Below are 14,035 nucleotides of genomic sequence, written 5' to 3' on the forward strand. Positions count from 1 at the left end.
CAACAACAGTATTTAGCAGTCACTTTATTAAACAAGAAGATTCAAGTTTTTCAATTCAAGTTTATTTATATAGCGCTTTTTACAACAAGGTTGTCACAAAGCAGCTTTACAGAAAAACAGGTCCACGCCTCTTATGAGCATCACCACAGTGAAGCCAATTTTGTGGTGACTACAGTGGTAAGGAAAAACTCCCTTTAAGAGGAAGAAACCTTAGAAGGGACCAAGGCTCAGTCCGAGGAACCCAACCCCCGTGGGTCGACCCGCACAGAAGAAACAGAACAGAAACAGGAACAACAGTACAAAGAGAGTGCAAGAAGATGGCTGGAACGCTGGAACCACGAATGGGGCACCTCCAGACAGGCCAACGGGGCATCTCGACACATGTGAGAGAGATAGAGAGAGAGAACGGAGTGGGAGGGAAGAAAGATAGGTTAGAAGGGTTGTGTTAATCTCTGTTGAGCGGGACAGGGCCGATTCCAGAGTGCTGCAAACACGAATCGGCACCTCCAGACAGGCCAACCGAACATCTCGACGCATGCGAGAGAGACAGAGAGAGAGAACAGAGTGGGAGGGAAGAAAAAGAGGTTAGAATGGTTTTATACTTTGCTGAAGAGCGGGGCACGCCTGTGAAAAAGCACAGGGACCCTGGATGGACACCTCCAGACAGCAGCTCAGGACATGAGGGGAAAAAGAGAAAGATAATGATTAGAACAGGGTTTGTGTTTGGTGTGTGAGCTGTAAGAGAAATCGTTAAAGGGAGACCAACAGTACAGACTAAGTTTGTGTGCACTGGACAATAGTAGAATAGCTGCAGGCTACAGCTAGAGAGAACCGCTATGATAAATTTATCTAAAAGCTTGTTCAAAAAGAAATGTTTTGAGTCTGGATTTAAAGACTGAGAGTGTGTTTGAGTCCCGTATATTAATAGGGAGATTATTCCAAAGTTGCGGAGCTTTATAAGAGAAAGCTTTACCTAATGCGTTGTTTTTTCTAATACGCGGGACTGATAATAAGCCGGCCTCTTGCGAGCGGAGTGTACGTGGCGGGTTATAAGGGATAAGGAGTTCCGCCAGATATTGCGGGGCCAGCCCTTTAAGAGATTTATACGTCAAAAGGAGTATTTTATAGTCTATACGGAATTTAACAGGTAACCAATGTAGGGATGAGAGGATTGGTGTAATATGATCAAATTTTCTAGCTCTGGTGAGCACCCTAGCAGCTGCATTTTGAACCAGCTGGAGCTTATTCAAAGATTTACATGAACTTCCAGCCAACAAAGCATTGCAGTAGTCCAGTCTAGAGGTTATGAATGCATGCACCAGCTTCTCAGCATCTGCATGAGAGAGTATGTTGCGGAGTTTAGCTATATTACGTAGATGGAAGAATGCGGTTTTAACTATGCTGCATATATGCACATCGAATGAAAGAACTGAGTCAAAAATGACTCCTAAGTTTCGCACCGTTTTACCTGGTATGATTAGGTGACCATCTATTTCTACTACAATATTATCGATTTTATCAAGTTTGGGACCTAGTAGGAGGACCTCAGTTTTATCTGAATTTAGTAGGAGAAAATTAAGTGTCATCCACTTTCTTATTTCTCTAATACAGTCAGTTATTTGGTTTAGACAGAGGTCCTCATTGGGTTTAGCTGATATGTAAAGTTGGGTGTCATCTGCATAACAGTGAAAGTTAATACCGTGCCTACGGATTATTTTACCCAGCGGTAGCATGTAGAGTGTAAAGAGTATTGGGCCCAGAATTGACCCTTGTGGGACACCATATTTAACTCTAGACTGATAAGAGCATTTATTCTTTAAATGAACACACTGGTAGCGATCACTAAGATAGGATTTGAACCAGGTGAGGGCGGATCCTTTAATTCCTATAAGATTTTCTAATCTATTGAGCAAAATAGCGTGATCTATAGTGTCAAAGGCAGCACTGAGATCAAGGAGCACAAGAATGGCAGTGCTGCCCCTATCGAGTGCAGAAAGTAGGTCATTTGTTACTCTTAGCAAGGCGGTTTCTGTGCTGTGATTTTGTCTGAATCCTGATTGGAAAACTTCATGAATGCTATTGTTTTGTAAATAAGAGCACAGCTGCTTAAACACTATTTTTTCAAGAATTTTGGCTATGAAGGGGAGATTGGAAATCGGTCTATAATTAGCCAGCTCACAGGGATCCAGATTTGGCTTTTTTATGATGGGCTTAATGACTGCCAATTTGAGAGAATTAGGTACATAGCCCAAGCTGAGAGATGAATTGACTATATCTAGTAATGAGTTCCCAACCTTAGGCAGTGCCTGTTTAAATAGCTGTGTAGGTACAGGATCTCAGATTAAACAGTATTAATAGAATGTGGCTGAAGGAAGAGGGTCACAGTTGCGGCTCAGTCGATTTGGGCCAAGCCTGGCATGTCGTAAGTGGTCCACCCAGATAGCAGACAGTTCTGGGCTGGCTCTGGCTTACATGCGGGAGTGTTGGTCAACTTCCGGACAGATGTTAGGTATGTGGGCCACAACTGGGCCAAATGCTGGAAAGCTGTGTATGTTTTTGACTCATATTTAGGTTTAAGGGCCAGTTTTGACATTAATGCTGTGTCCCAGCAATGTGGTTGAAAGAAGAGTGCCACACCTTTATGATGTGGCAGATCAATGCTTGGTTGATCAGTACTTTCAGTCATAAGTGGCTCATTACTGAAGTTACAGAAAAACATCCAATGCTTTCCGTTAAAACTCACATTTAACAAATTTTCCTCTTCATGTTCATCAAGTGGACAAGCCAGCAGCTAGATTTGAAGAGAAGAAGGTAAGTATTATACAGGGTGTCCCAAAAAATGGACATAATTTGAGATGTGAATATCCAAGTAACTACATGTCGTAGGAAAACGAAATTAAATAGGCTTCATGTTGAACAAAACAAAATTTATTTCTAAAAAATTGAAAATGAAATTCAGAGGGATGTAGATTTTATAACCGATTTCACAGCTTCACAAATGTTCAATATGCGCACTTCCTGTGACGCAACACACGTCAAGCCCCTCCAAACACACTGTGTTTGTGCTGTGTCCAAATCTGCTTTCTATTTGGTGCATTTTTATTGAATTTTCTCCAAAATGCCCGCTGCACCCTCTTGTTTGACTGTGTTCAAGCAAAAAACATTAAAAATTAAACTTGGTTAGTTTTTACCCATTTGAGATCATTTGAGGGAGAATTGGCTGTTATTAGACTACGAAATGATATCAGTTTTTTTGGGACACCCTGTACTTTAAAAAGCATATTAACATCATTTGTGATGTGTACGTTTAGTCCAGTGAGCTTCCTCACAGAAAGTTATTAAATGAAATGATATGTATTCTCTGCCTGATGTCTGAGACACTGTTTTATGAGTTTTGAGAGAAGCTTTTGGATTAACACATATTGTTCAAAATGAATGAAGAGGCACATGAAGGGGGCGTTAATGAAAACAATTTACTTTTGTTATACCATCATCAACATTCCTTATAAAGCTCATGAAGACATGTAGGTTCACTGGTGATTCTGGATAGTGAATAAAATGGCCATACCTGTGTTGTAGACATGGTGACCCCTGGTTCCTATCACCAATACTGTAAAGAAATCTGAGTCTCTACAATCAACTATTTCACACCAAACCGCTCTGAATAAATCTGTATTCATCTCAAACACTGAATTTTTTTTTTGAAAAAACAAAATAATTCCCCGTTATATGAGTCATCAATGGAAACAACAAATACCACCATGTTACTTCCCTACAATTAACTTGTGAATAGTGTCCACATGGATGAGGCAAAGAGGACCAGGGATTCTGAAGGTCCTTTTAACCAAACAACCTTATTATCATTTAAATCATACAATGAAAGGAACATTGTAACGTTGCCACTTTGAACTGCAGCCTATTTAGAAAAAATAGATAGATAGAACTTTATTGATCCCAAAGGGAAATTGCAGTAGCAAGACATAATTGCACATAAACTTACATTTGCACAGAGATAAACCTAGTTAAAGTACAAGAGAAATAAAATAAAAGTATATCTATTTGCATATTTACATGGCATACGAGAAAGATTTGTTGTATTAACATGACAGCAGGCACTGAGTGGTATTGGGTAGACTGAAAGTACAATGATTGTAGACATACGTAACTAACTCGGAGTTGCAGCAGTATTACAGTGTAAAGTGCGTAGTGAAAGTATCATTACAGTAGCAGTTATGATACACTATATTTCCAAAAGCATTCGCTCGTCTGCCTTCACACGCATATGAAATTGAGTGAGAGCCCATTCTTAATCCATAGGGTTTGATATGATCTCGGCCCACCCTTTGCAGCTATAACAGCTTCAACTCTTCCAGTCAAGTTCTTCCACACCAAACTTGCTCATCCATGTCTTTATGGACCTTGCTTTGTGCACTGGTGTGCAGTCATGTTGGAACAGGAAGGGGCCGTCCCCAAACTGTTCTCACAAAGTTGGGAGCATGAAATTGTCCAGAATCTCTTGGTGCTGAAGCATTAAGAGTTGCTTTCAGTGGGATTAAGGGGTCGAGCCCAACTCCTGAAAACAGCCCCACATCATAATCCCCCCTCCACCAAACTTTACACTTGGCACAGGTCAGACAGTCAGACAAGTACTGTTCTCCTGGCAACTGCTAAACCTAGACTTGTTGATGTAAGGCTTAAATGCAGCTGCTTGGCCATGGAAACCCATTCCATGAAGCTTTCTACACTGTTTTTGAGCTAATCTGAAGGCCACATGAAGTTTGGAGGTCTGTAGTGATTGACTCTGCAGAAAGTTGGTGACCTCTGCACACTATGCGCCTGAGCATCCGCTGACCCCACGCTGTAATTTTACGTGGCCGACCACTTCATGGTTGGGTTGCTGTCGTTCCCAATTGCTTCCACTTCCACTGTTATAATACCACTGATAGTTGACTGTGGAATATTTAGTAGTGAGGACATATAACGACTGGACTTGTTCCACAGGTGGCGTCCAAACACGGGACCACGCTGGAATTCACTGAGCTCCTGAGAGTGGCCCATTCTTTCATTAATGTTTGTAGAAGCAGTCTGCAGGCCTAGGTGCTTGGTTTTATACACCTTTGACCATGGAAGTGATTGGAACACCTGAATTCAATGATTTGGATGCGTGACTGAATACTTTTGGAAATATAGTGTATATTGCACAGTGAGTATTAACAGGAGAGGTGGTACAGAGATGAGGTTCAACACAGTTCAGACAGTAGGAGATCAGTACTATCTCTGCAGTAAGGAGGCTGATTGTAGAGCTGTAAATAAGTGGGTAAGAAAGATCTCACATGACTCTTTAACACAGTGCAGCTGTAACAGTCTGACACTAACTGTACTTCTCTGTTTATCCAGTGTAGCATGCAGAGGGTGTGAGGTGTTGCTCAATATGGCTAACAGCTTGTTGAGCATCCTCTGTTCTGCCACAACCTCCAGAGAGTCCGACTTGACTCCTGTAACAGAGCCAGCCTTCCTAAAACGTTTGTTTATTTTGTTCAACTTGTTAAAGCAGCATATACTGTGCCTTAGTGCAAAAATGTGTCATTGTTTGTTGCCTTCAGCTAAATAATAAAAAATAACTTATGAAGTTTAAATTTGATGAATCTTCTTTGATAGCTAGGAACAAGCTGTCCAGCTCCTCATTGGATATTTGGATATTCAGCTCTATCACTGGAGTCTTTTACAGAGAGGTTCCATTCTTTCGTTCCAATGACGTCTGTCTTTGGTGACACATCAAGTAATTAAGAAATGTGAGGGATGGCCAGCTCCATTATCCATAAGGTGCTGAAGGTGGTCTTCTGAAATACAGAGCTTTGGATGTCCTCGTTCCACCAACTGAAATGATGATTCGTCTTTGATCAAGCTCAGGGCTGATGAGTGTGATAAAACTGTGAAGGACATTAGAATAAAGAGTACAAGGCATATACACCCATCAGGCATAACACTGTGACCACATCCTTGTTTCTATGTCCATTTTATCAGCTCCACTTACTATATAGGCGCACTTTGTAGTGGTGGTGGGTCATTCTCAGCACTGCAGTAACACTGATGTGGTGGTGGTGTGTTAGTGTGTGTTGAGCTGGTCTGAGTGGATCAGACACAGCAGTGCTGCTGGAGTTTTTAAACACCTCAGTGTCACAGCTGGACTGATAATAGCTCACCAAGCAAAAATATCCAGCCAACAGCGTCCTGTGGGCAGCGTCCTGTGACCACTGATGAAGGACTAGAGGAAGACCAACACAAACTGTGCAGCAGCAGATTAGCTATCGTCTCTGACTTTACATCTACAAGGTGGACCGACAAGGTATGAGTGCTTAATAGTGCGAACAGTGAGTGGACACAGTGTTTAAAAATCCAGCAGCACTGTTTTGTCTGCAGTAACACTGACGTGGTGGTGGTGGTGTGTTAGTATGTGTTGCGCTGGTATGAGTGGATATATATGTATACTGAAGAACAGTATACATATATATCGCACCTGTGTAATGTGATGTGACAGTAAACGTGATTTGATTTTGATTTGTTTTGAAAAGGCTTATGAGAACCGCTGATGACATCCTACATAAATAAAAATAATGTGTGGGAATGAGATGATTAAGTCGTGGCCATTACTTGGTGAGGCGTTTGAACAAGATCACGGCTTACTACGACTTACGTGCATTAGGATATTTATCCCACGCTTTGTCAAGCCTTGGCCACGACTTAATTATCTCGTTCCCACGCCTTACTAAGTCGTGGCCACGCATTATTTTTATTCATACAGGATGTCATCAGCGGGGCTCCGTATACGAATAACTAAGCCGGGCCCTGGTGGGTGGAATCAGGGGAGAATGCAGTATTCAGACAGCGTGTAGCGTGCTCCACGGCAGATGGCGGTACAACCCCTTCAGCTCAGCACTGAGAAGAGGAATGTACGGATTTACCTCCACTCTGGGCAGCTGTTGGGACCTCCTTGTCTAAGGAATGCGTATGGAATTATAAAGGAAGAACTATTAGACAGCGAACAGTCTGTCGTTTGCTTTACCGGACAACTATGAATGAGTTTTTCGACGTTTTATAAGGTGCAATTACGGGACGCGACACGGTAGGCTGTGTTTGTTTTCCTGGTGGATAGCTAGCCGGCTAACTTGCTGGCTAACCGATCGTAGAAGCTGTTGGGTGAACATACAGCACTTAGCTCGGCTATTTTATTCGCAGCGCTTTGGGACGTTGTCAGACGTGAACTAACACAGAACAAAGTTATACACTGGCAAATAATTTATTCTCAAATCCCGCCGATCTGAACAACAACTGCAGCAACTAGCGTGCTAACTGGCTAAGTCAGACACGGCTAACAGGAGAGACGCTTCAGTCTTTCCATCCTTTGGAAATAGCCTCTCTACTGACTTGGCCAAGGCAGTAACGTTACGTTTTATTCCTTGGTCATTGTCCCATGGTCATGAATAACTTGTAATTCCTAAATTGACTCGTTGAGGAATTCTGATATGAGCGGGGTTGTCGGCATTCCATTGGCTTAGCTCGGTATAAACATAGCTTAGATTTCTCCTCCTATGAGCCTAAATGTGAGATATCTCTACATAATACTGCTGAATAACATACTTCGAAATAAAAAAATATTTTTTAAAAATATATTTAATAAATATGTTCAGCTATCGGGCCACTTTTAGAATCGCCCACCTATCCCCCCCTTAATTATAGTCCCGAGAGAGAGAGCTGTTTGGCTTATATTGAGTGGGAGACTAAATGTTGTTAGAAAAAGACCTTGTTCCACTTAGTTATATAGGTGCACTTTAGTGCAACTACACCACTTATAGGTGTAGTTCTACAGTTACGGACTGTCATCTGTTTCTGTAGTCCACCCTGTTCTTCAGTGGTCAGGACCCCCATGGACCCTCACAGAGCGGGTACTATTTGGGTGGTGGATCATTCTCCAAACTGCAGCAACACTGACGTGGTGGTGGTGTGTTAGTGTGTGTTGTGCTGGTCTGAGTGGATCAGACACAGCAGTGCTGCTGGAGTTTTTAATCACTATGTCCACTCACTGTCCACTCTATTAGACACTCCTACCTTGTCAGTCCACCTTGTAGATGTGAAGTCAGAGACGATAACTCATCTGCTGCTGCACAGTTTGTGTTGCTCATCCTCTAGTCCATCATCAGTGGTCACAGGATGCTGTTGTCTGGATAGTTTTGGTTGGTGGACTATTCTCAGTCCAGCAGTGATACTGAGGTGTTGAAAAACTCCAGCAGCACTGCTGTGTCTGACCCACTCATACCAGTGCAACACACACGAAAACACCACCACCACTTGAGTGTTACTGCAGTGTTGAGAATGGCCCACCAACCAAATAGTACCTGCTCTGTGAGGGTCCATGGGTGTCCTGACCCCTGAACAACAGGGTAAAAGGGGACTAACAAAGTATCAGAGAAACAGATGGACTACAGTCTGTAACTGTAGAACTACAAAGTGCACCTATATAGAAAGTGGCGCTGATAAAATGGACAGTGAGCGTAGAAACAAGGAGGTGGTAATGATGTTATTCCTGATCAGTGTATATAACTTACAAGACGCATGTAAGTTCACTGGTCATTTTGTATGACAGTGTTATCTAGAAGATATATTAAGTCATTTACTCTTTGTCTGTCAGTTGAGCTTTTGTCCCATAGCGTGTCTTTGTTTCATCTTCTGGTGTATGTTACAGGGCTTTGGCCTCATTATGTGTGCCTCAGTAAAGTACAGCTCTCGGGGCCCAGCTCTGATACCCCGCATGAAGACCAAGCACCGCATCTACTACATTACCCTCTTCTCCGTCGTGTTGCTGGGGTTGATTGCAACTGGGATGTTCCAGTTCTGGCCACATTCGATTGAGTCCTCCCCAGAATGGACTCTTGACCGTCGCAGTGTGCACGATGCTCCACTGGTCAAGCTGCCTGTGTCCAGCCCTATTCCTGAGCGGGGAGACCTCAGTTGTCGCATGCACACCTGTTTTGATGTCTACCGCTGTGGCTACAATCCCAAAAACCGGATTAAGGTGAAATTATAGCAAATCTGTCACAGTTGTTTCAAGTTCAAGTTTATTCTTCTAGTTTATTTAATCAGTATAACACAAGAGGGAGTGTGTTATTGTGAATACTGTCACAGCTTTGATTTGGTCACAGACATGATCTGTAATATTATTTGTTAAAAGTAATATTTTTATTGTTTTCATACACATCAGTTCTGCAACATAAAGAAAAAAGTAAAGCCAAGAAGGAGTGCGCTATCTCAAATTATACAGCACTTAGTTTTGGCCACACAGGCTGATTGGTTAAAAGGAATGTAACCATGCTGTTATTTGAAGAAATGCTTATACATGCCTTTATTTCATCTCGTTTAGACTATTGTAATGCTCTTTTTTTCTTCGCTGAGTATGCTTGCTCTTGGTCATTTGCAAGCTATTCAGAGCACTGCTGCAAGACTACTTAAAAGGTATTTACAGTAGGGTAAAAAAGTATTTAGTCAGCCACTGATTGTGCAAGTTCTCTTGCTTAGAAAGATGAGAGGTCTGTAATTTTCATCATAGGTACACTTCAACTATGAGAGACAATATGAGAAAAAAAATCCAGGAAATCACATTGTAGGATTTTTAAAGAATTTATTTGTAAATTATGGTGGAAAATAATTATTTGGTCACCCACAAACAAGCAAGATTTCTGGCTCTCACAGACCTGTAACTTCTTCTTTAAGAAGCTCTTATGTCCTCCACTCGTTACCTGTATTAATGGCACCTGTTTGACCTCGTTATCTGTATAAAAGACACCTGTCCACAGCCTCAAACAGTCAGACTCCAAACTCAACCATGTCCAAGACCAAAGAGCTGTCGAAGGACACCAGGAAGAAAATTGTAGACCTGCACCAGGCTGGGAAGAGTGAATTTACAATGGACAAGCAGGTTGGTGTGAATAAATCAACTGTGGGAGCAATTGTAAGAAAATGGAAGCCATACAGGACCATTGATAATCTCCCTCGATCTGGGGCCCCATGCAAGATCTCATCCCGTGGGGTCAAAATGATCATGAGAATGGTGAGCAGAAATCCCAAAGCTACATGGAGGGACCTGATGAATGACGTGCAGAGAGCTGGGACCGAAGTAACAAAGGCTACCATCAGTAACACACTACGCCGAGAGGGACTCAAATCCTGCAGTGGCAGGCGTGTCCCCCTGCTTAAGCCAGTACGTGTCCAGGCACGTCTGAAGTTTGCCAGAGAGCATATGCATGATCCAGAAGAGGATTGCGAGAATATCATGTGGTCAGATGAAACCAAAATAGAATTCTTTGGTAAAAACTCAACTCATCATTTTTGGAGGAAGAAGAATGCTGAGTTGCATCCCAAGAACACCATACCTACTGTGAAGCATGGGGGTGGAAACATCATGCTTTGGAGCTGTTTTTCTGCATAGGGGACAGGACGACTGATCCGTGTTGAGGGGAGAATGAACGGGGCCATGTATCGTGAGATTTTAGCCCAAAACCTCCTTCCATTAGTGAGAGCACCGAAGATGGAACATGCTGGGTCTTCCAGCATGACAATGATCCCAAACACACTGCTCGGGCAACGAAGGAGTGGCTCTGTAAAAAGCATTTCAAGGTTCTGGAGTGGCCTAGCCAGTCTCCAGACCTCGACCCCATAGAAAAATTGTGGAGGGAATTGAAAGTCCGTGTTGCCCAGCAACATCACTGCTCTAGAGGAGATCTGCATGGAGGAATGGGCCAAAATACCAGCTACAGTGTGTGCAAACCTGGTGAAGACTTGCAGCAAATGTTTGACCTCTGTCATTGCCAGCAAAGCCTATGTTAGAGTATTAATTTGAACTTTTTTTATTGACCAAATACTTATTTTCCACAATAATTTACAAATAAATTCTTTAAAAATCCTACAATGTGGTTTCCTGGATTTTTTTTCTCATATTGTCTCTCATAGTTGAAGTGTATCTATGATGAAAATTACAGACCTCTCTCATCTTTCTAAGTAGGAGAACTGGCACAATCAGTGGCTGACTAAATACTTTTTTGCCCCACTGTAGAAGGTCCCAAATAACCCCTTACTGAAATCTCTTCATTGGCTTCCTGTTGCATATAGGATCTAGTTCAAAATTCTTACTCTCACTTACAGAGCACTGCATGGGCAAGCTCCTGCTTATATGGCTGATTTACTTCACCCACATTTATGAGCTCGCTCTCTCAGGTCTAGTAATCTAAGATTATTGTCTGTGCCACATACTCGCTTAAAGACTCGTGGTGATCAAGCATTTGAGGTTATAGCACCTAGATTATGGAATGCTCTGCCTGCTCCTTTAAGGTCTGTCAATTCTGTTGATTCTTTAAAAAACAGCGGAAGACCTATCTTTTTAAACAGGCATCACAGGGTTTTCACAAACGTTGTATCACTCCACTGAAACGGCATTGCTAAGCAACGACTTTGACAGCTGTACAAAACGTTCGAGCCGTTTGAATGCTTTAACTTCTTACTTTGCAACATACAGAAATCAGACGCTTTTAAGATCACATTTGACCAACAGCTGATTTGGTCAGACTCAGAAGATGAGATGGCGCTAAATTCCCAAACGGTCAGTCAGTCTGTGTGGAGCTGGAGGGCGAACTGCCAGCTGTGCAGCAAGTGGGCAGAGCTCGTTACTCTGACGTAACAACAAGCTGCTCATTAAGGAATTGTCACTACTCAGCAGCTTTTCAGTCGGCAGCTGTGACAGAAGAACAGCTAAACAACCTGAAATCAGCCAGAAATGAACCCAATACCATTCGCCAAACGTGAAGACTGATCTTCAGAGTCTGACCAAATCAGACTGAACCATAAAACGGCTACAATAAAAAACATAAAAGCTGCTCAGTGGTGATGACAATTTAGGAATTTAGTGTAAGGTGCTGGAGAACGAACTGCCAGCGGTGTAGCAAGTGGGCGGAGCTCGTTACCCTGATGTAGCAACAAGCTGCTCATTAAGGAACTATAATTTGGAGGAACTGAACATTAAGCCATTGTATTTATTTAACTGTTGTATTAAAGCAATATCAAATATCAATGCTCTGAGTGCGTTATCACCAATAACGTCATGGCTGTGATGAGCTACGGCCACCAACCGTGATGTTATTTCACAGTAACACACTCCCTCTGTGTTCTGTTGCTTAAATAACAGCACAGCTGTGATTTTCTTGCTGTAGATGGCGACACCTGTTATGTTATTCGCGGTAACACATGACCTCAAGTGTTCTGTCAATATGGTTAGAATGCTTCTCAGCCAACCAGCTTGCGTGGCTGAAACTAATACTACTTAAATATTAGCAGTGCTTTCTGCCCAAAAAGTAGTAACCGTAAAATTTGTTGCAAGATCAGGTTCAGCTCAGCTTTTTCAATATTTGACTGGCTAAAACAGTGTAATCGAGTTTTCAGATTTGCTTGCTTGATGTGTTTCTTATGTAATGCTTCATTCTTCACATTTACTGTGCCTTGAACTTGTGTGTCCAGGTGTATATCTACCCTCTCCAGCGGTTTGTGGATGAGGTGGGAGTGCCTATCAGCAGCACTGGTCTATCCCGGGAATATAATGACCTGCTGAGCGCCATCTCGGACAGTGACTTTTACACGGATGATGTCACGCGTGCATGCCTGTTTGTCCCATCAATTGATGTGCTTAACCAAAATTCCCTGCGTATCCGGGAAACGGCTCAGGCTTTAGCTATGTTACCCAGGTACATGGCATGATCCTGTTTACGTCACTACCAGTTACTCTCTGCCACTGGGATAAATGTTCTATGACATCTAGGCTGTGTGTCCGTGCATACAAAAATGCTATAATAGGAAGAGTCAAATTGGCTTATTTTTTTGGTGAATACCAGACAAAAAATAATTGTATGAATATTGGAAATTTAAATAGTGCTTGCTATGGCTGGGTATCATTAAAAAGCATTTTATCTTAGCTATTACATACTATATCACATATATCTATTTCATGTTTAGCCTTTCCTTTCCTTTTCAGAACATTTCACACATGCAGTTGATACAATTGGGAAACATGCTGAATGACCTTTAAAAACTACCATAGCATTTCAAATCAAATAGTTTTAAAAGTATTATGAAATAATAGAGGCAAGGATTTATTTCCACTTTCTAGCTGCAGGTTTTCAGCTTTAGCTTTAGATAAATAGCTTTTCTGCCCATCCTAGAAAACATGGAATTTATTTGTTTTTGAGTCCTAAAAAACACCAAATGTGATCAGATATTATAGAGACATTGTGAAAAGTCTAAAGTTGATTTAGTGAGACACTGAGATTGCATCTATCAGTCTATTTGTCCATCAGCAGACATAGAGCATTTTTAGCTGCTGATGTCCTGCTTGAATGTCTGGTTTTACATATATGGTTTTTATCGTTTAGGGCTGAGATTTTTAGTATGAAAATTCATGAATTCTGGAAAAAAAATAGCAATGAGTATAAATATTTTCATTATTTAAAGTCACAGTTATTTACAGTAACATTTTTTTGTATATAGACAGTTTCTGTATGCTCTACACAATTTTGATTTCATGCCTGTAAGTAATAATTATGAGGGACGCATTAATCATGATCCTGAATTTTTTTTTAAAAGTGACATTAGCCTACTTTTCAGTCTGAAGCTCACATCGTATGGGGCAGATGAACACAAACGGATATTTCAAGTGCTTTTTATTGGCAAAACGTGCAAAATAAACAAGCTTTGCTTGCTCATGTTGTTTGTCATAAAGTATCAACACATCTGCCCAAACAAAAACAGTAAATTTTGTTTTTTGAGCAAATATCTGCCGATTCCACTCTTGACTGATTTTGATTGTGCATCTATAATCATCTATAATCATCATAACTATATAAGTGGTCACAGAGGAAATATCATATAAAAAAGATTTGTCTCTCTCTCTATCTGTCTCTCTATCTGTCTCTCTGTCTCTCTCTCTGTCTCTCTCTCTCTC

General features: G+C 41.6%; 1 protein-coding gene across 1 annotated transcript in view; it reads left to right on the forward strand.

Moving 5' to 3' along the window:
• The first annotated feature begins 6,870 nt into the window (after positions 1 to 6,870).
• ext2 (exostosin glycosyltransferase 2) overlaps positions 6,871 to 14,035 on the forward strand; it is a 43,368-nt gene continuing 36,203 nt past the window's right edge. The window contains exons 1-3 of the mRNA XM_017700677.2: positions 6,871 to 7,123; positions 8,741 to 9,070; positions 12,559 to 12,782. Coding sequence (XP_017556166.1) covers positions 8,756 to 9,070; positions 12,559 to 12,782 — 539 coding nt within the window. The 5' untranslated portion in view covers positions 6,871 to 7,123; positions 8,741 to 8,755. The remainder of the gene's footprint in view (positions 7,124 to 8,740; positions 9,071 to 12,558; positions 12,783 to 14,035) is intronic.

This window comes from Pygocentrus nattereri, chromosome 15 (genome assembly GCF_015220715.1).
Source record: "Pygocentrus nattereri isolate fPygNat1 chromosome 15, fPygNat1.pri, whole genome shotgun sequence".
Lineage (NCBI taxonomy): Eukaryota > Metazoa > Chordata > Actinopteri > Characiformes > Serrasalmidae > Pygocentrus > Pygocentrus nattereri.